Here is a 27,646-nt window from a genome sequence, read left to right as displayed (position 1 = left end):
ATACGGACAAGATTGCAAAACTATGTTTTTCCGACTCAGGAGGTGTAAAACGTCGATATTTGCAAAAATCTCGATTTTTTTTAGCCCGATTACAAGACTTTCCCAATTTTCCGTAAATACGAAAAAGTAAAAATGACAGTTTAATACTCAAATGTATTTTTAGTGCATGTCAAACCTTCACATTTTAAGCTAAAAAAGTTTCTTTATATAGGGCTTTTCTTACATTCAGATTTTCTTAGTGAAATCTATACATGCATATACATTAAAGCATGCATGTACATTAAAACACGCATATTCATATATATATATATATATATATATATATATATATATATAGAGAGAGAGAGAGAGAGAGAGAGAGAGAGAGAGAGAGAGAGAGAGAGAGAGAGAAGGTCGGAAAGGAGAGAGAGGAGAGGATAGAGGGAGAGAGAGAGAGAGTTTTGAGGGGGGCACCCGACCTCGCGGAACTTCAATGGTAGGAGCTTAAAATTCTAAAAAGAGAGATTAAAATGGTTGGACCTTAAAGTTCAATGATGGGAACCTAAAGCGCCATGGTTGGAACGTAAAGTTCAATGATGAGAGCTTAAAATTCTGAGATGGGAGCTTAAAGCGCCATGGTGGGACCGCAAGTTCAAAGACGAGAGCTCAAAGTTTAGTGGTGGGAGTCTAGTCACTAACCTGATGTATGGAAAGTCGTGTATTTCAACGTGCCCTTTAATAATAGCCGTGGCATACCTGTATGAGAAAAGATATTTCGTTAAATATGTAAGTATATAATATATATATATATATATATATATATATATATATATATATATATATATATATATATATATATATATATATATATATATATATGAAAGTTTGTGGGTTTGTCCTTTCCACATTACTACACCTTTCATCCGATTGCCATGAAACTTTGGGGAGTTGATGAGAATACTCCCGAGAGGGTTTCTGCGAAAACATTTTCGGTTCCTAAGAACTGATAATGGGCCGATAAAGGCCCATAATAAAAATTGGGAATACTGAATTTTGAAAAATCAGAGGAATTAACCAAGCTTAGATTATAGTGTACAAAATATTAACTTGGTTTTTTCCCTTGTTCAATGGGCCTACCATTCTTAAAATAAATATTCCTAATCAGTGGCGTAGCGAGGTCGGGTGTCACCCGGTGTGGCACTTAATGATGTCATTCCCCCCAGAGGCGTAAGGACCCTTCCCGGGACAAACTTTCAAGTTTTCAATTTGCACCCCCCCCCCTCAAACTTTCGATTTGCACCCCCCCCTCAAACTTTCTATTTGCACCCCTCCCCCCTCAAGTTTTTCTCTATTTATTTTGCTATTTTTTGCCTTGGTGTCACCCCCCCCCCCCAAATGGTGTCACCCGGTGCGGTCCGCACCCCCGCCCCCTTGCTACGCCCCTGTTCCTAATACCTTAAGTAAAAATCGTGTTTCGTCAGAAAAGTTACATTGCTAAAAATAGCAAGTGCTGATCTATCTATGCATATCAAAATGAAGGTATGTTTGTTTCTCTGTGTGTTTGTCTTTTATGCATTACTCCTTCCTTTGGGAAGTTGTTAAGAATACTGTTTGGGAGGTTTCTACGGGAAAAATATTTTGTAGTGGGGGGCAAATGATTAAGCCGAACCAGGTGCCGTAAACGGTACCCCTTCGGTCGTGTAACCGGTGGCTCCCCAGTGCGCTTCGCAACAACCCTGACAAATGGGCGGTCGCCGAAGTGTGTCTTCCTAACTATTACAGAGGGTGACTCAAGGAATTCATACAACAACTCAGATGCAAGAAATACAGCACCTGTTGTGTTTTTTACACTAAAATTACTTAAAATTTAAATAACATCTAAAAAATACACAATTGATAACGCATAGATATAAATCTTAAGGTTTTGTACCAGCAAGCGACAGCGCGCTGGACGGAATTGCTGGTTACTTAATAAATAATTTATAACTTTATGCAAAAAATTAATAGTAAAATTGCTGCATACAATATTGATAAACAGGTTTCGAAATAGTTAATTTAGCCTTAGCGCCATTGGTAAATAATTCAGTTGATACTTGTTGAGGCAATCGTAATTCATGATCTATTCACTATAAACTATAAACCATAGGCCTAGCTATAAGGTTTTCAACATTCGCCTAGCTATGATCCCAACATTAACCTAGCTATAAGGTCCCAACATTGACCTAGCCATAAGGTCCCAACATTGACCAAGCTATGCTCCCAACATTGACCTAGCTATGATCCCAACATTAACCTAGCTATAAGGTCCCAACATTGACCTAGCTATAAGGTCCCAACATTGACCTAGCTATAAGGTCCCAACATTGACCTAGCTATGATCCCAACATTAACCTAGCTATAAGGTCCCAACACTGACCTAGCTATAAGGTCCCAACACTGACCTAGCTATAAGGTCCCAACACTGACCTAGCTATAAGGACCCAACATTGACCTAGCTATAAGGTCCCAACATTGACCTAGCTATGATCCCAACATTGACCTAGCTATTCTCCCAACATTGACCTAGCTATGCTCCCAACATTGACCTAGCTATAAGGTCCCAACATTGACCTAGCTATGCTCCCAACACTGACCTAGCTATAAGGTCCCAACACTGACCTAGCTATAAGGTCCCAACACTGACCTAGCTATAAGGACCCAACATTGACCTAGCTATAAGGACCCAACATTGACCTAGCTATAAGGTCCCAACATTGACCTAGCTATGATCCCAACATTGACCTAGCTATTCTCCCAACATTGACCTAGCTATGCTCCCAACATTGACCTAGCTATAAGGTCCCAACATTGACCTAGCTATGCTCCCAACATTGACCTATAAGGTACCAAAGCCCAAATTATATGGTGGGGTACTCACGAGATAAAAAACGAGCTTATAATCCAGAAAGCAGTAAGTATGGGCAGGTAGTGAATGCGCCGCCTCAGGATCATAATTAGAAATGGCATCTTTCTTTTTATCCCGAACTGTAGAAGAAAAATTATCTAGATTTACTATGTTTAAATAATAGAAATAATAATAAGTTCTAGCCATGTTTTTTTTACAAGTATAATAGTACTCACAAAATCATAACTTAAATGTTGCTTATAAAGGCATGTTTTAGAAATAAATAAAAAATATTTTGAATAAAACACTTATTAGAGTTTGGGCTTTCTAAAAAGCAAACGTAAAGTCCAAGTTTAGTAATCTGAAATAAGCATTTAAGAGAACACAGGGCTACTTGCCCAAAGAAATGTATTGTTTTAAAATGAGCGCAAAGATTTCAGTAAGACAAAAATAGAAACCAATAGTAGCAAAAGGAAATCCCCGAAACTTGTTTAGACGTGCTAAAAAATCAACGAGTTCAATCTTGCACTGTTGCTACCGGCTATACCGTGCCGGAAGTCACTCGTGCCTTGAGCGGCGACGACACTATCCCATACAGAGAAAAGTAGTATCCGGACGCTGTACTTCAGGAGAGACTCTAAGCGGCCGAGAAAGAAACTGCTCAATAAAATAAATTAAATTTGTAGTAAAAGTTGTAGACCATTTTCTGTAATAAGAACGTTTGATTGATACTATATCATACAATTTTAGGTAGCTATTTCCTAGTTGTAAGGAAGGGCTTATTGAGGGGGGGGGGGGCGCCAACTGGTAGACTAACCCAAACAAAATTTCACTATACAATTTGTTTTATAAAATGTTTTTAATGATGTCATGAAGTTTGAATAGTTTCAAATTGAACGATGAAATAGAAAGCTGTTCCTATAAATACTTCTATATACTTTTCTAATTTATTCCGATTTAGCTTTTTATGCGAAATCTCGTGATTCCGGCGAGTTTTTTTTCCCGGCTGACGTTTTAAAGACATTAACAGAGTATTGAAGCTTTCAGATTGTTCTTAGTCATTTTGAGACGAGTCATTCAAAACGCATAAAATAGATATGGAGTTCTTTCGTCGGCATTAAGCTAGTTGCAACGTCAGAGATCAGGAAGTTTTCACCAAGGAACATAGCATTAGTGCAAACAACATGAAGTCGCATTACAGAACATCTCATCAAACCCTGCACGTTGAAGATGAAACAAAGACCTATGTCTAATAATACTATTCAGCGGCGAATAGCAGATATGTCCTTAGATGTTAAAGAACAAATTTTGAATGAAATCAAGCTCTCACTATTGTTTGCTTTTCAATTTGATGAGTCTACAGAAGTGAGTTCGTTTTCGCAGTTGCTTGTCTTTGTGAAATATATTGATTTCAGAAAAAAGTAAAAAAAGTAGCTACCCGATCAAGGAAAATCCTCTGCATGATTTACCGATATGCCCTCACTAGAAAGACACTTCCGACTACTTTGCTAGAGGCACTTAATTCGATAGCAAAAGTCGTAAACTATTTTAAAACTGCAGCCCTAAACACCCGTCTGTGTGCAAAGACATGAAGCTGTCTGTCAAAAGGAAATCGTGTTTTTAATTAAACGATGAAATCTAGTTTGTGTTTGGAAACAAGACCTTTTGATATACTTTAACGACAAATAAAGTAGGCATACAATTGCTAAACCGAAAAGTCTCGAGTTCGAATCCTCGGGCAGATGAGGCTCGTTAGCTGGGACAGCCACTCTTCTAGGAGAGACAACTCCAAAATCAAACAACTTCTGCTTTGTAGTTTGTTCTCGGTTGGACAAAGGCTATGGAAGTAAATCCAAAAAAAGCAGGCTGAAATCAGAGTCAGTGGCCTCAATGGCGCATAACCAGTTGACACGTATACTTAATTGAGCTGGAGGGGAACCCTTCCAACACTAAAATTAAGAATACAGAAGAAGAAGGAGGAATACACTTAAGTCAATTCCGACGTCAGATTGCATTGTCATTGAGTCCTAACACACGAGCCAAGTTTTAAACAAATCTGTCACTTAAATCACAGTTCAGACGATTTAAGTAACAATAGCTTTGTATAGATAATCTTTGATGAATGACGTCATTCTTTAGTAAGGGTGGGTTAGACTTTAGTGACAGCTATGAAGGGGACAGGTTCAGAAAGTGTGGCGTTATTTAATGGTTTAAAATTGTAAACTACCATTCTATTAATAACTTAGAAAGAAATAGCTGTTTCAGAAATCAGACAGATTATAATTATCTCCATGTAAAGAGATTTTAATTGTGTCTGTATAAAAAGGATATAATTAATTTCAGGTGACTAGTTTTCACACTGAAAAGCGTTTGGTAGTGAAATTAAAACGAAATATCTATTCTGATTTGACTGTGGGCGATTCCATCAGTTAATGTATTTAAATAAAGTTTCATTCACTAGTATTAAGATGAATAAAGTGCCTATTTTCTTCACGCTTGTCTCATAATTGTCCTTTATCTTATAAGATAACATTGTCAGTAAATATTAAAAGTAATTTCCACAAAACTGACGTTTATCGTTCGCAGTTAAATCAAATGAAATAGTACATCTTATTTACAGAAGTCCCTATAATTTATAATACCTTAAATAGCCGTACTTCACAATTTTTGAGCTGTTTCAATATAAAGTTTTGATATAAGTTATTCTGAATGTTTGTAAACTAGCAGACCGTCTGATATATTCAGCTTATCCATTGTCACATGATCGGTCTGTAACATGCCAATGAAATGATTTAATTTTCCAGCTCATTATACACAGCCAAAAGTAGGTCAGTCAGAACTCACTGCACCAGCCAGCCGTGTTGCTCTTGTTACTGTGAGTAATGCCCGAGCCGGATGAACAAAACACACAACTTCTCTGACGACTGGGAGTGTTTTGGATGGAAAAAAAACGTCTACACAAATCAACAATTATTTCTAAAATAGCAAGCCATTATTTTATTTGCTGTAAATGTATCATCATTTTACAAAATTTGATAAATGACGAAAACAGAAAATGACGAAGTAGTTTAAAGCAAGGCTAAACATTTGAAGCGGGGGTCAAGGTTGAGTTTATTTTTATAAAGGTCAAGACAATCAGGACAGTAGATGTTAAGAATACGAGCAGCTTAAAAAGCCTCCATTATACATATATATCTATCCATCTGTATAAAAAGCAATATGTGTTTGTTTGTGTGTGTGTCTGTGTGTGTGTGTGTGTGTTTTTGTCTTTTATACACTACTACACCTTTCATCCGATCGCCATGAAACTTTAAGAAGTTGTTGAGAATAATCCTGGGGAGGTTTCTGCGGGAAAAAAATGTCAAATTCCTAGGGGTGGGGGGCCCCGGGAGGGTGCGATTTGTTTTATCTCTATATACGGTAAATAAAAATAAAAGTCGGTTGCGGTTTCACACCGTTCATCCGATTGCCATCAAACATTGGGGAAGTATTTTAGAATGCTCCAGGGAAAGTTTTTGCAGAAAAAAAATCTTTTTAATTTCACAAGGGTGACGCCATGGGAGGGTGCGATTTTTTAAACAGAAAACCCTCTAGAAATATTTCTTTTTGAATTTTCAAACTTTGGTATGGTGAAAGATCTTTAAAACAATGCAAAATTTCACCACACATTTTTTAAAAATAAAATTTGAAAAAAATATTTCAAGAGGTTTTTCTGTTTAAAAAACTAGCCAGATGACTCTATTAGTGTTAGTAAAAGAAGGATCAATGATTATATGGCCTATATATATAAATAGATATGTTAGTTAATGGAATTTAGAACTCCACAAAAGGTTCTTTTTTTCAAGATGGCCGCCGTTACAATGGCAACGCTATTTTCAAAAGAGCCCCTGACGCATGCACATATTTCTCCTTAAGTTAAGTATCTTAGCTTATATATAAACAAATAAATAAAAAAGGCTCATTATTTAAAAAGTTTTTTCCCCGTTTTCAGTGATCTCCCCTAAACTTTCTCGAATATTCTTAAATAAAACAACAGGGGATGGGAACTCCATTTTAAATAGGCCTACTTAAAGTAGAAAAAAGAATTGCACACCAAGTGAACGCCAAATGAAATGTGCATAATAGTGCGCAATATTATTAGTACTTTATAAATTTACATGCGTTTTTTGAGAAAACGGAAATTGCGTAAATTAGTACTTCCGGTCAACGGAAATTACTTAAAATTTGACAGAATGTAGACAATTAGATCTTTTACTTACATGTGACATTTCATGTATCTATCTGAAATAATACTCAAGTTATAGGCTTTTGAAAAATTCAAAGTAGAAAAAGTACCACTTCCGGTTATCGGAAATAGCTCAAAAGTTGATACGGATCTACGATTTTGATAAAATACTTATGTATGAAATTTCATCAACCTAGATGTAACGGTACTCAAGTTATCGTGTTTACACACAGACAGACACACACACACATATATACATACTGACAAGATTGCAAAATTATGTTTTTCCGTATCAGTGAGGTGTAAAACGTCGAGATTTGTAAAAATCTCGATTTTTTTTTTGCACGATTACAAGACTTTCTCTATACTTCGTATATACGAGAAAGTAAAATAGAAACAGCCTTTTCAAGTTCCAATAATAGTAATATGCGCTTAAAATTGTTTAACAACGTTTCAAGCGTATTACACAATTGTTTTTTTTTTGTCTCTGTTCCTTTAGTTTACTGCATTTGTCTGGATTATAAAAGCGATTAGCGGAGGAAATCAATTGTGTAGCTCCATCTCGCACACTTGGAATATATGACTCGACATGCTGCAGCACATACGGTCAAATGTGTTAGCCATATTGTAGATAGGTGCCTTCATTAATCAACTGTTTGATTACAGTTGCCGATCATATTGTAGATAGGTGTCTTCATTAATCAAATGCTTGATTACAGTTGCCGATCACAAAATAAATGCATTCATAATCAACATTCAGAAAAGACCAACAGATAAACAACGGTGAGGTACACAGGCTGACGGCAATATAGGCGTATAAACGCCGATCACAAGACAGGTGCATCAATTAAAGCTTCATTAGTTAGTCATCGCGTCATTTCCTTGCCCTTTCCATTAATTCTCGTATAGGAAGTATATCTATATGGGAAGTATTGTAATGTGCGTATCGGTAATCTGTAACGATTTCAAGAACACAATGTAGTTCTTTTATTGAATTCATTTTTTTTTTAAATTGTAAATACATATAAGAGAGCACACGCGACAATTTTAACTTCTCCATTCCCAGCCTAATCAGTACACAAGCCGGGTACTTGTACACCACTATCCGGATCATGCCGCGCCATTGCACCTACCGCCTTTATCTCCCCCCCCCCCCTTTCATAAAATACAATTTATGGTCACCCCCCCCCCCCCCCACACACACACTCTCTCTCACACTGCTACATGTGATAAGGGAGTTTCTTCGCATAGCAACCAGAAAAGTGCAACATGTGTTATCGTCGATACTTTTAAACATTACCACCTTCATCTCAAAACGTTGCAAAGTTTCGTAATTTCACTTCTTGCATTTTTCAAATATACTAGTTTGAAGCGGTCTAATATTGTAAACGGGCTTAGTTTATTAGCGTGGAGAGGACAAAAGGATCGGGGGGGGGGGGGGGGGGGAAGGAGGTCTAGGTTCTGGTACTGTGTGAATGACATTATATGTGTTTATGGCTCGTTTATTGTGGGCCCTAGACACATTTCAAGCTTTCTTCTAAAATATCTAACGTGGCCTGGGCCCGAAACACGTATTAAAATCTCTTTCAACATGTCCAGTAATAATCAATTAATAAATTCATTAAAAATGTTTTTAATAACAAACTTTTCGTCCATCCATCATGGCTGAAAACTGGCGAGCAAAAGTTCACTTATAACGGACCGATTCGTTTCGAACATGGAACGTGAGTCAAGACCCAATTACTTCATTGGATGCTTAATTAATTTTTCGAAAATTAATTAAAGTTTCCTGTATACATTTTTCGCACTGGTTTGTAATTTTCATTTATTTTGGACGAGGAAATAGTATAAATTTCATAAATTGCGTCTTGATAAGTAGATCTATATATCTAAATCAAATTTTAATGGAATAGTGCATTTCTTCATATTCTAAAATTGGAAGATGACGCAATTAGTGTTGTGTATTTTCAGTAGTTTAAAACGTGACATGTGAGGTCATTGGTTTGTTTTCGTTCTTGTTACAGCCATAAATACTTTTCCGGTTGCATAATAAAAAATGTTTTTCTGTATTCCAATATGCCTCTATTTTTATTTTCCTTCTTTTAATAGATGTAAGTCTGACGTAATATATAAGACGGGTTTCATCAATGCGTTACCAATCCTATGTTCTTAGACGCGTGACCTTGTTTTCTAAAACTGAGTTATTTAAATGAAAACAATACCTGCGCTTGGATCATAATCATCGGGACACGGGTTTACCAACACTACCGCGTGAAACCCTTAAGTGTACGTTAATCACTCAGCGAAAAAATGTGGTAGAATACACTTCGGTGACCACCCATGTGTCTAGGACGTAGTGGGGCGCTTTCGAGAGCCCTCATTTACACTACCGCAGAGGTGCCGCGTACGGCCCCTAGCTACTTAAAACTAACATAGGCGCCATCGTGTTCCAAGGATAACCCAGAGTGCCAAATAGCATCCGGTTAATAATGATGCAGATTGCGTCATTCGCTAAAGCGACACAAATCAACAGGGTTTTTTCTTTAACACGTAAAAAAATTATTTGTCTTGTTTTAAACATCAGTGTGACGGATGCAATAAGTCAGCGTTACAAATGGTCTATTATTAGATGCTCGATCTCAATTTCTGATTGGATCGTCTAAAAATAGATACCAATTGCATCATTCGCAAAGGTACGAAACTGTTTGGATTTTGTTACGGACAAAAAGAAACATCCCAGCTAATAATCTAACATTGATTAATTTTTATGATTATTAAAATAAAACGTATTACATGTCCCTCAGCGGCCCATGTGAGCATTTGGGGGCAGAAACAGAAATTTTTATTTGCAGCAAAATCTCACCCTACCAGGGCGCCGGAGGACACGCCTGATTCAATTAAGTGAGCGTTTGTAACGTCCTTTCCTATCCATTGTCTATCACACTGTTTAGACCGAACGTAGTCGCCATAGCGCTCTTTGGAAAGACCAGGGCGCCAAATCGCATCCCCGTCGGGGGGCCGCAAATGCAAAATTGAATCCCCCCTCTCCACCCCCTCCCCAGAAAACTTATCGGGAGTATTCATCAACCCCATAAAGTTTTATGGCACTCGGATAAACTGTGTCAAATCGCAATCGTTTTTTATTTTTATATACCGTATATAGCGAAAAATCCCACCATTCCGTGGCGCCGCACTTGCGAAATTAAAATGCTTTTTTTTTTTACAGAACCCTTCCTTGGAGTGTTCTAATCAACTTTTCAAAGTTTGATGGCGATCGGATGAACGCTGTGAAACCGCTATCGACGTTTATTTTTATATACCGTATATAGAGAGAAAACAAATCGTGCCCTGCCGGGGCGCCACTCCTGCGAATTCGAAAATGTATTTTGAGCAGAAACCTCCCCAAAAATATTCTCAACATATTCCCAAAGTTTCATGGCGATCGTGTAAACGGTGTCACTGCAATTCACTTTTATTATTTTTATTTACCGTATATAGAGAAAAATCGCACCCTTCCGTGGCGCCGCCCTTGCGAAATTAAAAATGATTTTTTTTACAGAACCCTTCCTTAGAGTGTTATTATGAACTCCCCAAAGTTTACATTTAAATAACTGATTTTTAGAAAAGAAGGTCACGCGTCTAAGAACATATGATTGGTAACGCGTTGGTGAAATCCTTCTAATATATTTCGTCAAACTTTCTTCTATCCCCGCGGCAACGCGCGGGGGTCGGGTACGCTAGTTACTATATAAAAGCTTGTTATTAAAACGTTTTTAGGCGTCACATAAATAGAGGGGGGGGGGGGTCCGTAATTTTGTGACGGTGTGTGATAGGGAGGGGGTGAGAGTTCAGATGGTGTGACGTCACACTATTGAATTATAAAAAAAGCAATGTTAGAAAACGACGAATTTTAGCCCTATTTCGCGTTTTAGAAAACTGTTTTAATACATTGAAATAGGAATTGGTTAAAATACCCTATGTTGACAGAGTTCAGACAAGATTTTGGAAAAATATCGATGTTTTAAGAAAAAATGAACTACAGTTTTGAGGGGGGGGGGTGTTGTAGGCTGAGGTGTGATGTCATTTTAGGGTGATCTGGCTTTTTGTGACGAAGTGTGACGGAGGGGAAGGGGAGGGGGAGGTAAAAATCGTTTAAAAAGCGTGACGTCATTTATGTATGACCCCTTATAAATTTTTTTTACATTGTTTTTATTTACAATATTTACAAAATAGTTGCATGACTAAAAACTATTGCGCACCTAATGAACGTGATAACGCGCGTATAACAGTGATAAGCATGCCTACTAATTTGGACACAATTTAAATTAATTCATAAAAAATTAATTAGGCATCCAATTAAGTCAAATTTAATGTCAGATTTAATGTCTTGATCCACGTGCCAAATTTTAAACGAATTTGAGCGTTTCGATCTAGACAGACTGACGACAGACAGACAGTCGACAGAGAAAGCAAGTTAAATAATAGCTTGTAAAAAATTAATAAAAAACGTTTTAATAACAAACTTTTATGTAATAATGCACTAAAAAGTAGAAAATAAATTATAGACTACTATTTAAATAACTATAAAGAAAAGCGTGGGTGTCTTCCAGAGGTGTATCCAGGTTTTCGTTGTAGGGGAGCGAAAAGAGCAAAAAAAAAAGGCGCCGAATTTTTAACACGTTCTATATATGTGTATTATATATATATATATATATATATATATATATATATATATATATATATATATATATATATATATATATATATATATATATATATATATATATATATAGTTACTAGCTGTATGTCATTACTTCGCTATGATGTAAAATAAATTGAAAGTAGCACTCTGAAAAAATAAGAAAAAACACACACAATGTAGGCCGACTAAACAAAAATTGTATCAATCTAAGCAAACAAAAAATATACACACACTACAACCAAAAACAATGAACGTAACACAATCTGTTTTGTAATTCTTGTATAAAAAATTTCTTACTTAATAATTCCTGGTAAATTATTTAAGACAAGTGAAATAGGGGAAATAATCACTCTCTTAATATAAATATGTATATATCTTCACATTTAATTATAAATGTCAAAACAAATTAATAATTACTTTAGAATATAATGAAATTGTTTAACACTATTCGTGTTTACAAAATGTTTTTGTCTATAATCAGAATTTAATATATCGTTATCATAAATGCTAAAGTGTTATATTGTAATGAAAGTTTTTAAAATCAGAGTTGGTATAAAACCACGCTTTTCGATACAATAGACAAACATTCGGAATAATAGGCTACATTTAACTAATTATCGGTCTTTTAGTTCAGATCATATATTTTAATTAACTACTGCTTCTTTGTGTTCGTTAATGATCATTTTTAAACAGTGATAGGTATGGGTTAGATCACTGTATTGATCACACACCTTTTTACTGGTAATTGCAAAAACAATATTCACAGAGTTTTACGTTTAAAAAGCTAATTTTCTGGCGGCATGGTACTTTGGTACATCATTACGCGTTTTTCTACATGTACTTAACAGATCAGTTCGGGTGGGTTGGGAGGGGGGGGGAAGGGGGGGAGGGGGTGGGTTCAACTTCATTTACCACAGTCCGGTCACTTTAGGTCAATTATCCAACCCAGTGTATACCTAGGTGTGACATTAATGTCGCTCTACACAATTGTGGTGGTGAGGTGTGTGTGTGTGGGGGGGGGGGGCAATAACCAACTCAGAGTGAACATAGCGTCAGTTTTTAGATGACTGTTCTAAACATACATATATATTACACAAATATATATTACACAAATATATATTACAGAAATAGATTTAAATAAGTAGCAGTGGTATATGACAATATTTTTTTTACATAGGGGTCCATGGGGGAGGGGGGTTGTAACTGTTTCATATAATTTGTAATCGTAATCACTATCGCCCAAACTGTAAGAATACTACTACTTCATCGTGATGGCGTTTTGACCTTGCCAAAATTTCCCCACCACTACGCAGTTTGCTCATAAGTAAATTTAAATAGAGGTGCCACATCAGTTGTATTTGTTTCTGTGTTGTAATTTTTTAAAAATTAATCACACGATTCAAACTGTATATATAAAGTAATTATGTGTGAAGTTTTATGTATAACATTTTCTAATTCAATTATTCGTAAGCAAATACATTATACAGTTGCCTTAAACTTAACACCCCTCTTGCCAAGTGGTACTACCCGTAGAGGTTTTTTAAACATTGCAATGCATCGTAATGGTTATTTTTAGAATGGCAAACTGATGCAGCTGTTAATAGTGTTGTAAACGTAGACACTATTAGACTAGTACAATAATGCTTAATTGCTGCATGAAAAGAAATCTTGTGATTTACATAGATGTGCCGACCAAAAATATTTTTAAACAAATATCATTGTTTAAAACTTTGAGTTTATGAAGTTTCCAAAAAGGCGTCACTTTGCTGAAAATGCCCCGAGGGGGAGCGGCCGCTCCCCCTGCTCCCCCCTGCGTACGCTACTGGTGTCTTCCTTAACATTAGTAAAGGTATCCAATAGATACTAAAGTGACATAAAAGCTTGTTATTAAAACGTTTTTTTATGATTTTTTTTTAGACTGACTGACGACAGAGGAAGTGAGTTAAATAAAAGCTTGTAAAAAGGATTTTTCACCAAAATAAATGCAAACACTATGTGCAACATAAAGCTTAAATGAGTACATTATAAATGAAACATTCAATAATTTTTAAAAGTTAATTCATTATCTAATTAAGTCACATACACACACAAACACACACACATACACAAACGCACGCACGCACACACGAGTCAAATCTGTCAAAATCTCGATTTACATTTTTCTCACGATATAATACACCATTTATATTCAGTATTTTATTAAGGAGGGTGGTGTAAAACGGCGAAAACCGTCACAATATATGTTAATTATTCAACATCGAAATTCCTCTATACTCTGAATTTGAGAAAGTAAACATTAATATTATAAAACGTTTTAATAACAATCTTTTCTTTAATTATGCACTAAAAGGAAGAAAATATATGATTTTCTTTAAATATATAATAATGCTCAACAATTTAAATAACTATAAAGAAAACGTGGGTCACTATATATCTATTGAGTACCTTTATTAAAATTTAAGACCCACACTTTTCTTCATAGATTTTTAAATAATGGTTCATTATTATATATTTAATGACAATAATTTCCTACTTTTTATTGCAGAATTGTATAAAAGCTTGTTATAAAAACGTTTGTTTCCTTACCTCAGTAACTTACACGCGAAGTTATCGAGTAGATGCAATCACTCTCTGGTACAAACGTTACTCAAACGTTTCAACTGGCTATTACAGCATATCACCTATAGAATCGATAATTGGTCAAAAGATTCTGTATTCGTTATTTTAACCATTTGCTTTCAAAAGCTTTAATAACAAAATGAAGTGCGCTAGTGAGTGGTTTCGTTAAAAATTTCATGCTACTATATAATAAAAAGGTCAACCTAGTTCTGCAGAATGACCCAGATAATGTTCTCACACAACGCCGCGCGGAGAATAACATGAAACTGTCTTGTCCTACACGAATGCTTTTCTATTTATAAGCTTTGATATCTTCACCGTATACACTTAATTTCAGGACGTTTAACACTAGCGTACAGTTGAGCCAAATGAAATGACACGTGCTGTGGTAAATCCCCAGCAAAGAAAAACCCCATTCTATTTTCATCTATAGGGAAAGCCAGTCTTAGGACAAAAAAAGAATAAATAGATACGTCAACTGTAGTGTAATCGCGATGTTTTTAGTAAAAACATAAAATTTTTATTTATTAATCAGTGTATTTTTACATAAATATAAGCATAATTTCCTTTAAACAATAGCTAATTTCCTAAACACATTCGTCATATTTGCTTTTTCCAATCACAGACACCGTACTTATTAATAATTAGCTGAAATGTTAAATACACGTGTTATTATACCCGTGGCCTGTGTATGCTTTTTTGTTGGGGCGTAAGGAGAGGGGGGGCAGAGTTTCTTCCAGGCATCTTTTCGGGAAGGGGGGTGCTTTGCCCCCCCCCCCCCCCCCACCCCCGAAAAATTTCTACCGCCCCCCCCCCCCAACGAAATGAAATTTATATAAATTATATAGAAAATATATACTTTTAACAGTGTCCGCCCCCCCCCCGAAGAAAGTCTACCGCCCCCCCCCCCCCCCGAAAATTTCAATGCCCACCCGGAGAAAAAAGTCTGGAAGAAACACTGGAGGGGGGGGGGGGGGTGGGAAGGTAATATATAAGCGCATATATATATATACTAGCTGCATCCCGTGCTCCGCCACGGTAAATCTTTTTTAAATGTACCAACTTTGGAAAAGAACAAAACAAAACAAAAACAACACAAACACAAAAAACACAACCACAAACACAACACAATCACAACACAACCACAACACAACCACAACACAACCACAACACAACCACAACACAACCACAACACAACCACAACACAACCACAACAAAACCACAACACAACCACAACACAACCACAACAAAACTACAACACAACCACAATACAACCACAACACAACCACAACACAACCACAACAAAACTACAACACAACCACAACTTCAACACAACCACAACACAGCCACAACACAACCACAACACAACCACAACACAACCACAACCACAACTACAACACAACCACAACAAAAACACAACCACAACACAGCCACAACGCAACCACAAAACAACCACAACACAACCAAAAATCAACCACAACACAACCACAACACAACCAAAAAACAACCACAACACAACCAAAAAACAACCACAACACAACCACAACACAACCAAAAAAAACAACAACACAACCACAACATTAGAATCACCACCAAACAACACGCTTTTTTAGGCGTCCGCGCCCAAAGACAGCCTTTCCAACATTAAAAATTTAAGTCACATAAATAGATCCTACTCCATAACTTACAATAAAACAATGCGATGCAAATGAATGTACGGCAAGTGGTGTTTACTTTTATGGTTCTAAGAAAACACATTGGCAATGTAATTAGAATTACCACCGAAAAACACGCTTTTACCAGGCGTCCGCGCCTAGAGAGAGTCTTTCCAGCATTCTCTATACTATAATTATAAAATTTCACCATCTGTTAACACCAAAAAACAAAAACAAAAAATAGTGATTTTGAGAAATGATAGACTAATTAGAAAATAGTATAAATAATCTTAACATTTTTCTCTTTTAATTATGAACCTTAACATAGACTAATCAATGCGGTAGTAATAAAAAAAAAGATTAACTTAAAATTATTGTTGAGTTAAATATATTTTTCAAATTACCTCCCTTGAAAAAATTACCACAAAAAAAAGTTGAATTAATTAGTTTTTTCGACCTACTTTTATGGAAATGTATCCACTTTTTCTGGGAACCTAAACGAAAATGATATTTGACATTAATCTTTTTAATACGTTTTAGCAGTTTGCGTGTATTTAATATTTTCTTGACGTTATGCGAAAGAGTAAAAACCGTGGCAATTATAAAATAGCTCTATGCCGCTATATAAACAAACCCTACTCTATTACTTATAATAAGACACTGCGGTGCACTGAAAAGCACTGCATGGTGCGAATGTTTACTTTTATGGTTCCAAAAGCTATAGCGATGACAGAAGGAAGGAAGGACTGACACACGCTCAGCCCGCTTATATTATAGATATATATATATATATATATATATATATATATATATATATATATATATATATATATATATATATATATATATATATATATATATATATATATATATATATATATATATATGTGTGTGTGTGTGTGTATGTGTGTGTGTGTATTTGACCGTCAGCATAACTTAGTAAGAGCGTCCAATTTTAATTAAGTGATCAAATTATAGCTGTAGGGCACTTACATGCCCCTGTGAATTTTACCACCACCTTTCGCTATCTATATAATCTATCCCTATATATCATCTATAAAGATTCTATATGTACAAGTGCATCTTCTTCTCCACCTTGACCTTGACCTTAACCTACACTTACACATACACCCACACACACACCCACACCCACACCTACACCTCACCTACACCTACACCTACACCTACACCTACACCTACACCTACACCTACACCTACACCTACACCTACACCTACACCTACACCTACGCCTACGTCTACACCTACGTCTACGTCTACGTCTACGTCTACGTCTACGTCTACGTCTACGTCTACGTCTACGTCTACGTCTACGTCTACATACATACATACATACATACATACATACATACATACATACATACATACATACATACATACATACATACATACATACATACATACATACATACATACATACATACATACATACATACATACATACATACATACATACATACATACATACATACATACATACATACATACATACATACATACATACATACATACATACATACATACATACATACATACATACATACATACATACATACATACATGCATACATACATGCATACATGCATGCATGCATGCATGCATACATACATACATGCATGCATACATACATACATACATACATACATACATACATACATACATACATACATACATACATACATCCGTCAAATAAACTTGTGACATTCAGTCTAGTTAGTAGGCTGTAAGTAAAATTTTTATATATTATTACATTTCCGTTTTAGGGGAAACCCGTTGACGATGACTGTTTTGTTTACTAAGTGTTATCACTCAATTCTGGGCCAACCACAAAAAAACCCATCGTAAATGGTAATTAATCTAATTGCGTCAATGACATCCGTCAGATAATAACAGGGGAGGGGTAAAAATACTATTGATACATTTTGTGCTAAGAGTTACAGTGAAGAAGGGAAGGAAAATATATTTTGTGTTACCATTAATGTATTTTTGATGTGTTATCTAATTATTTGTTCACATCTTTCGCTATCGATGCATATTGCAGAAGAAAAGAAAAACCTTCAGTGACGTTAATCACCCTTCGCAAAACTAATAATACACCCCACGTCGACCACCCAAGTGTAAGGAGTGTCGCAGGGCTCTCGTGGGAGCCACCAGCCGCACTGCTGGTTACCCCGGCCGTCACCCTGTTTCGGTTTAGTAAGGTAGATTGTAATACCTCGTTTAGGACGCTTTTTAAAACAAATATCGATTTCAACGTGCTATTGGATTGCCCGGGGTGTTCTGTTCAGGTTTGCAGAGGATATAGTGATACAGTTTGCACACCCACCCCTTTAATGGACTATCAACCAACTGACCCAAAATAAATCGTGGACGAAGGGGCCCACTTATAATTTTTGCATAGGGGCCCAAAAATCCTAGCTACGCCACTGGTCTGTGTGTATGTGTATCTCTGTGTGTGTGTGTATGTGTGTGTGTGTGTGTGTGTGTGTAAACACTATAACTTGAGTCAGGGGCGTAGCGAGGGGGGTGCGGGGGGGTGCGGACCGCACCGGGTGACACCATTTAGGGGGGGTGACACCAAGGCAAAAAATAGCAAAATATATAGAGAAAAACTCGAGGGGGGGGGTGCAAATCGAAAGTTTGAGGGGGGGGGTACAAATCGAAAACTTGAGGGGGGGTGCAAATCAAAAGTTTGAGGGGGGGGTGCAAATCAAAAATTTTAAAGTTTGTCCCTGGGAAGGGTCTCTATGCCTCTGGGGGTGGGGGGGGTGACACCATTAAGTGCCGCACCGGGTGACACCCGACCTCGCTACGCCACTGACTTGAGTACCGTTACAGCTAGGTTGATGAAATTTGTTATATAAGTATTATATCAAAATCATAGATCCGTATCAACTTTTGAGCGATTTTCGATAACCGAAAGTGGAACTTTTTCTACTTTCAATTTTTCAAAAGCCTATAACTTGAGTACTATTTCAGATAGATAAATGAAATTTCACATGTAAGTAAACGATCTGATTCTCTGCCTTCTATCAAATGTTGAGTAATTTCCGTCAACCGGAAGTAGTAATTTACGCTATTTCTGAAAACGCACGTGAATTTATATAGTACTACTAATATTCCTCACTATTATGCACATTTTATTTGGCGTTCACTTGGTGTGCAATTCTTTTTTTTACGAGATTCTATTCTATTATAAAAAGTTTAAGTAATTAAAAATGGATTACAAATATTGTCTATGTCCTGAGTTGCCATCCCCCGTAGTGTTATATTAGAATATTCGAGAAAGTTTAGGGAAGATCACTCCCGGTTTATTTTTGTGCAATAAAGAGTAAAGTTAAATAATGTCGTCCTGTCGAATCGTTTGTATGCGTTAATATCGTCGTGCTTTAGTATGAACTACTGAATGACTATACAGAATATAATGGTAGTGTAAACCCTCCAACTGCATAGCTGTGGGACACATAGACCCCAGCTATAAACATAGTTTTGCAATTGTGTCCGTATATCTATGTGTGTATGTATCTATGTGAGTGTCCGAAAAAACTGGGCTTTACAATTCTGTCTCTATGTCTGTGTGTCTGTGAACACGACAGCTTGAGTACCGTTACAGCTAGGTTAATGAAATTTCATAAAAATGTATTACATCAAATTGGTAGATGGGTATCAACCTTTCAGCGATTTCCGGTAACCTGGAGTGGAATTGATTCATTTTCTATTTTCTGTCAAATTTTGAGTGATTTCTGACCACCGTAAGTAGTACTTTAGGCTATTTCCGATTTCGCAAAAAACGCATATGAATTTATAAGTACTAATGTTCAGTACTATTATACACGCACTGTTTACTGTTCATTTAGTTTGCCATTCTTAATTGTGCGCGATTCTATTCTATTTTAATAGTGTAAGTTTTTAAAAATTGATTAAAAAGCTAGTCTATATCCCGAGTTGCTATATCCCCGTAGTGTTATACAAGAACTAACGTTCCCGGCCCCATGAGTTGCCGCGGGGTTAGAAGAAAATTCGAGGATAGCCCAGGGCTCGCATACTGTTAGTGCGTGGTTAAATTTTTTAAATCACTATAATATAACTTCTTATCCATATTCTTTCACTCTTTAAAATGAACGTATGCGCCATAATTCAAGGGATAGCCATGGGCGCCGAATCGCACCTTACTGGGGCGTCTGCGAACTTGCCTAATTTAGTTTAGTGAAAGACTATAACGCCCATTGTATCCATAGTCTATTTAAAACAGCGCTCACGTAAAATCCCTGGGTGCCAAATTGTATTCAAACCCCTTTTCACTGCTTGATACTTACGTAGCAGATATAGTAAAAGTCACTGTTTCTTCCAACTTTAATAATGTCCCCCCCCCCCTCCCCGGGGGAGGAGGAGGAACTTTAAGGATAACGAAGCGCTAACGTACGCCAACATCAATAGTGTCCAATTGTGTGTTGATCTAGGCTACATTTCCTCAAATAAATTTTATAACTTTCCACCTTAAGTATTGCATATAGAGTTTCTTCCATCTTCCCCCCCCCCTTTTTTTACGAAAAAATTGAATTTATAGAGAAAATATATACTTATACCAGTGTTCGGCACCCCCCCCCCCTCCCGGAGAAAAAAGTTTGAAAGAAACACTGAGTGTATAATGTATTTCGCCCTAGAATGGGTAAATTCATCTGTAGAGTGTAAAAATATTAACAGAGTAATCAATTCAGTTGTAAATAATTGCACAAATAATTATTCAATTATACACGGTAAAATCCATTTGTTTCAGAGGCATTCACTTTTACAACTGTCACAATAGACAAGTTGGATTTAACAGGCTTAAAGGCCGCTTCACATAAGCAGCCAGTTATCAATATCTATACTTTTTACTTTCTCGTATACGGAGTATAGAGAAAGTATTGTAATCGTGCAAAAAAAAAATCGAGATTTTTGCAAATCTCGACGTTTTACACCTCTCTGAGTCGGAAAAACATAGTTTTGCAATCTTGTCTGTATATCTGTGTGTGTATGTGTGTATCTGTGTGTGTATGTGTGTCTGTGAACACGATAACTCGAGTACCGTTACAGCTAGGTTGATGAAATTTCATATACAAGTATTATATCAAATTTGTAGTTCTGTATCAGCTTTTCAGCGATTTCCGATAACCGGAAGTGGAACATATTCTACTCTCAATTTTTCAAAAGCCTATAACTTGAGTACTGTTTAACACCGGTAAATGAAATTTCACATGTAAGTAAAAGATCTAATTTTCTGCCTTCCATCAAATTTTGAGTAAATTTTGAGATCACTCCCGGTTATTACTTTCTGGTATAAAAGGAAGTATTGTAATTGACATCATTGAACAAAGAATTGAAATAGAGATTTTGTAAACTCTCGACGTTTTACACCTTAAAATCTTACTTTTGCAAGATTGTCTTTCTATGTGTGTTTTTTTTTCTTAGGATTTTCCGTAACCGTAAGGTTATATTTCCTCTACATCAGGTTCCTTAAAAGCCAAGTACCTTACTTTGCTAGGTGGAGGAACTAAGTATTAAATTAAATGCGCAGGTTTCTATCAACTTTTTAACGATTTTACATTAACTGGAGGCAGTACTTTTTTGTGTGATCACTTAAACTTAAGTATTGCTTCAGTTACATAGTCGGTATAATGTAGTCTAATGTATAAGTATATAAGATCCTATACGTATAAGATCTTATACTTAGATACCTTTATTTTTTCTAATGATCTTCTATAACCGGAAGTCGTTGACCTACTTTATACCATTTCCGTTTTCTAAAATACCGATTACATGATTCGCGTGTATTGTGGAGGAAATTTCCTACATTTGTATAAGATCTTATTCTTTGGTTTCTTTCAAAGTTTTAGTGACCGAAAGTAGGACTTGAGACTATTTCTGTCTTTTCAACAAAAAATAAAATAAAATAAAATAAAACGACCAAACGAATTTGACGTTTTCTAAGCAAGTTTTTTTAGAATAAATTTTCTGAGGGTGTGTGTGTGGGGGGGGGGGGGGGGGGGGGAAGGGGGGGGGCTGGGGGGGGGGAGGGGTGGAAACAGGTAAAGGTATATATTTTCTATATAAATTCTATTGCGTTCCTCAGTAGACTTCCTTCGGGGGGGGGGGGGGGGGGAGAATGAGAGAACTCATTTATCCATTTATGTGTATCCTACCTCTCGATTTCAAAGCTTTTTTACCCACTATTTTTTTTATAAAGAGTTAGAGATTGCAGGTAGTCATAAATTTTTGTTTTAACTTGAAGACGGGTTCGGGTAAATTCGACTAATCAACGTGACGTCATTAAATTACTTTTATTCAACATTACGCTGCATGTGTATCCATAGCTAACCGCTAACTTTTTTGTTGACGCGTTGACCGTTAGCCCTACACACCTGACAAAGCGAGCACATATTGTAAGCTGGTTATTTTACGTTTTTTACTTGAAAAAAAAAATGACTAGATCTACATCATCTTAGGCTTTGACACAAAATAATGATGTAGGCCTACTGCGATTTAGTTACAATTGTTTGAAATGTTAAAAAATAACCTTGAAATACCATTAATTGTTTTAGAAGATTGCCGCGGTCACTGCCCCATCCTCTCCCGCTTGTTAAAAAAAAAAATCGCTTTTTTTTTCTTAGGCGGGCGGAATACAGCTACATTTCTGATACATTTACCACGAGAACTTCCGATTTACTGTATAAAATTTATTTTTAAAATTATCAATTGTGTTGTCTTTTAGTTCCTCATGTAGACGTCCACATTAACCCGAGCACCACCCCCCCCCCCCCCCACAGTCCACACGCGTCGACAAAAGTCGATTTTTTTCGGACCCCCTCCCCCTCGGTGTGGACGTCAATAAATGGATGACCCCCCCCCCCCCTTATTGTTATATAAAAAAAAACCCGGAAGGAATCTCCCCTAAACATTCTAAACATTCTGGAACATTCTTATAATATAAGTATTATATCAAATTTGTAGTTCTGTATCAACTTCTCCGTTCAACGGAAATTACTCAATATTTAACAGAAGGCAGAGAATTAGATCTTTTACTTACATGGGAAATTTCATTTATCTATCCGAATCAGTACTCAAGTTATAGGTTTTTGAAAAATTGAAAGTAGAATAAATTCCACTTCCGGTTACCGGAAATCGCTGAAATTTTGATACAGAAATACAAATTTGATTCTAATAATATATGAAATTTCATCCACAACCTTGCTGTAACGGTACTCAAGTTATCGTGTTTACTTTCACACACACATACACACACACACAGAGAGAGAGAGAGACATACCGACAAATTGCAAAACTATGTTTTTCAGACTCAGGGAGGTGTAATACGTCTTTTTTTTTCACGATCACAATACTTTCTCTTTTCTTCGTATACGAGAAAGTAAAAATATACGAAAAAGTACATGGGAGATCACTCATAATCATTTTAAACTCATAATCTTATTTTTACAACTATTTTGGTTTATTAGTCATTGGGGGGAAATTGTAACAGTCCTAAATATGTTTAGCGGAAAATTTCAACATCTCTAAATGTATTTAGCTTAGATCTTTAACTACATTAGCCCGGTTGAGAGGAATCACAACAAAATATTTTTAAGACTAAAGAAGTTCTTAATCTGTAGCATAGACAGTTAAGTTTTCAATTTTTAACGTGTGAAGCGACCTTAACGGTAATATTGCACGTGAACGATGGGGTTGGCATAAAACAACTCAGATTAAGGTTATTCTTAATCTTCTGCAACTAACTTAACATTCCAACGTTTTGTGCGCGTTTTTATTTAAGAAAATAGCATAATTTTAAAATATGAGCATGTGTTTGGATTAACAAAATGTCAATTCAGATGATGACTTTAGTCGTTTGTCAGATGAGTATAAGTATTGCAAAGGAAAATTAATTTGTCGATTATTGAACATTTTGTCAACGTATTTTGATAAAGTAAAAATAAAAGTGACAGAGAAAGCGTTGTATAAAAATGTCTAATTGGACTGATGTGGGAGGACACAGTTTGTTACCTCTAAAAGAAATGTTGAATAACACAGTGTCAGGGATACTGTCAACTAGACCACCGAGCAGTCGTTCTGAAATGAGCGTGGTGAGTGGTGAGACGGCCACCAGAGCCGAATGGATATTTACATTCGTGGCCATTCCCGGTATTTGTCTGCCCGGTATCATTGGCAACATCTCCAGCCTGCTCGTTTTGTATAGACATGGATTTAAAAAGACATCCAATATACTGCTAGCTGCCCTAGCCCTTGCCGACGCATTTTATCTAATAGGAGTCAACAATATACCTGCCATTATACACGACTATTCGGAATAAAGGCTTTTATTTCTCTGAAAATGTATGCTACTTTGGTACATTGCATATCGCTTCTACAGCTTGCTGGAGCTTTGGGGAACTGGTGTTCTCTGACACTTCGGTACTAATCACCCTAGAGCGCCTTTTAGCTGTTTATTACCCGTTTCACTTTCCACTTTTGGTGACAACTTTTAGAACATGGACTGCTGTTTTTGTGTTTTATATCATGTGGTTACCAATCAACGTGTACTATTTTTTCCTAGAAAATTTAGATTTGCAATCAACATCAAATGGAGTTGTAGGTCGTATCGTTTCTACTTCCTTACTCTCTGATAAGCCATACAAAGATATTTATGAAAATGTAAAACACGCTGCTATTATCCTCAGCGAACCCATCCCTGTTGTTCTCGTTGTTATCGGCTGTACTATGGTTGGAATCAGAGTTTGCGTTGCGCATCATAAACGGAAGAAATGTCTGCTGTTCCAGCTCCAGCATATCAGCGAACAAGAGTAACCCCGGCATTCCGAACCACATGGACCCTTATGCTTGTGTGTTTAGTGTACACAATTACCATTGGAACAGCTTTTACTTTACAATTATTTGTTGGTACTGATTCGGACACCAATACTTCTATTGTCATTAAGGCAACTGTCCGTTTCGTTAAATGCGTCCACAGCTCTTGCAACTTCTTAATTTATATTTACAACAACAAAAATTTCAAGAATACATATCGCTCAATCTTTGGATCGTGGGTGAGGAGGCATGGCCATGGATGATTTATTAATTTAGATCTTTCTCTTAGAAGAACAATGAAATGGCCAATGGCCATGGATGATACTTTTTAAACATGGGATATTGTGAGGTAACTTATAAATTACTAAAACAATCAATTTGTAATGCCTGTATGATCTTAAGCACTACAAGCTAAACTGCCGTTTGTTGGGGTTTCGTACCACCAGCTCAAAAGTTTTGTGTTGAAGCGAAGGCCCATATTACAAGTTTAAGTGCAATGCCAGCTTCTTTGACAACGTGAACGCTTTAATTTGAATATGAGTTGCGATTTAGAATCTTGAAAATTGTAACAGGAAGGCATTTTATGAGTTTTAACTTATTGAATGTCAGTTTTGTGAAGTGGTTACTACTTTCGAGTAGCTTCAAAAGTTGGTAATGTGTAACCGAAAAACAAGAAAGCTTCTTGAGTGACAGCTTCATTTAACAATAACCATTTTCGTTTTAATCTATAATTTATATGGCTCATACTCACTCTTATTAAGTACCCAAAAATAATGACAAAATCTGGGGAGGGAGGGGCAGACAGTATTTTTGTTGTTTTGATGAACTGTCTTAATATAGACATTCGGGCTTCGTTGGAGGGGGTTGGGGGGGGGGGGGGGGGGCTGGGAAGGAAAATGTAACCAACTTTACTTTGTAGATTTAGGGTATATTCATAGTTTGTAAAGCTTCATGAGGGCGGTGAAGTATTTAAGGGAATGTTTCTCTTGTTACAATATTTAAATAAGTCAGTAATAGTTTTAAGTAGCCTACATAACAAGAATACTGAAATAAAAACAACTTATAAAGATGCATTCGTTTCAGAACTTTGTCTGCATTCAATACGTTGTTCTCCTCACTCGTCCTGTGAAAAGCGAAGCATCACTACAATGGCTTACAAAATAATAACACCATGACGTAGTTACGTTAGAATGTCTTTTAATAAAAGACTTTTATTGCTACTAATGTTATTACATCCAAGAAGCATCTAATCTGGGGGTGAGATTGATATATTTAGCAACATTACCTTTCTTCAGGTAACTTTAATATAGCAGTTTTGAGAAACTATCATCCCTTGCTAAAATCAATCAGAGCAACCTTCTCAGTTATGAGGGTTTTTCTGCAAAATTTGCGGAGCCCCCCCCCCTCCGAACGAAATGAAATTTATATAGGAAATATATACTTTTAACAGTGTCGGCCTCCCCCCCCCCCCGAAAATTTCAAGTCCCCCCACCCCCCCCCCCCCCCACCCCCGGAGAAAACAGTCTGGAAGAATCTGAGTCTGATGGTATTACACGGTTGCCGAGCTTCATGAAAGTCATACCGCACTCAGTAATCTACTATACATGGACAGAAAGAATTAGAACAACGTACTTCTCACACAATGCCAAAGTGTGTACACAGATATTTCACTAGGTACACATAAATGTTCACACAACGAGATAAATTGTACTGCCATCTGGACTATGATGCATCTTTATACAGTTAAAATAGACTCAACTTGTTTGACGAGGTGTTACCGGCATGGTCGGATGGTGGAGCGTACGACTGATAACCCTAAAGTCTTGAGATCCAATTCTGGAATCAAGTCAGTAAATTGTCCCTAAGTCCACCCAGCTATGATGGGTACCTGACTCTTTATAGGCAAAGAAAAGTGGCTACCACACTACCATGCATATGCCGAGGTCACTGAAACATGTAAACTCAGCTTCACTTGTCCCGTGGGCCGTCAGTTTCGAAAGGGTACTTTACTACGTTTTGGAGCAAGTGTTATTTTTTAAAGAAAAAATAAATAAATAAGAGTAATAACAAAAGATCCTACAATCTCGGTAAGTCTGTGATGACCTTTGTATTGCAATCTGATTTGGAGGAGATGGAATAATCAAAAATAGTATGACTTCATCTATGACCCCATCAAGTATATGGCTATCCATTTTAAATTGCGAAAAAGCATGTTTTGAGAACCGGCCAACTTCCCAAAGAATGAATATAGACTTAGCATACTTCTCTCTCATATAGGTCCCTACCTTACAATACAACAGTAACCAGAAAAAAAATTCAATTACATATTACATCCGCCTATTGTTTAGTAGGTATAGCGGTATGGACATTTATTTACTAACTAATATGTTACGGTCAAAGCCCGAAGTCGGCCAATGCGCGGATTGGCCGGCCAATGCGCGCATTGGCCAATATCGCCTCCCATTGACCGGTCAAAGTTCGAAACGTTGCTTGATTTCGGGCTTTGGTCGGCCAATCCGCGGACTGGCCATGGTGGACCGGCCAAGTCTTAATTAGAAGATCATCTGGCTAGGGACGACCGGCCAAAGTCCGAATTAGAAGATCATGAGCAGATTTTTTTTTATGCCGTAAGGATCAGGAAATTAAGTTTTTATTGATTATTAATTAAAGTAAATGACAGAAACATTCAATTTTTTTTATTGTACTATAGTCTCAATCAATCAATA

At 36.6% G+C, this 27,646-nt stretch overlaps 1 protein-coding gene across 4 annotated transcripts in view; it reads right to left on the bottom strand.

Moving 5' to 3' along the window:
* Positions 1–14,689, bottom strand: part of LOC131927745 (DNA damage-regulated autophagy modulator protein 2) — a 36,544-nt gene extending 21,855 nt beyond the window's left edge. For 2 of the 4 annotated variants that reach the window (XM_059283535.1, XM_059283538.1), the window contains exons 1-3: positions 5,506–5,788; positions 2,897–3,003; positions 679–735 (exon numbers count right to left, since the gene is read on the bottom strand). In XM_059283535.1, coding sequence (XP_059139518.1) covers positions 679–735; positions 2,897–2,985 — 146 coding nt within the window. In that variant the 5' untranslated portion in view covers positions 2,986–3,003; positions 5,506–5,788. Of the gene's footprint in view, positions 1–678; positions 736–2,896; positions 3,004–5,505; positions 5,789–14,376 lie in introns of those variants that run through there. The other 2 variants (XM_059283537.1, XM_059283536.1) reach the window with 2 other exon arrangements.
* Between the last annotated feature and the right edge of the window lie 12,957 nt (positions 14,690–27,646).

This window comes from Physella acuta, unplaced genomic scaffold (genome assembly GCF_028476545.2).
Source record: "Physella acuta isolate Inbredline_101_S28 unplaced genomic scaffold, ASM2847654v3 ptg001436l, whole genome shotgun sequence".
Classification (NCBI taxonomy): Eukaryota; Metazoa; Mollusca; class Gastropoda; family Physidae; genus Physella; species Physella acuta.
The sequence above is the reverse complement of the archived record's forward strand: the minus strand, read 5'-3'. Positions and strand labels throughout refer to the sequence as shown.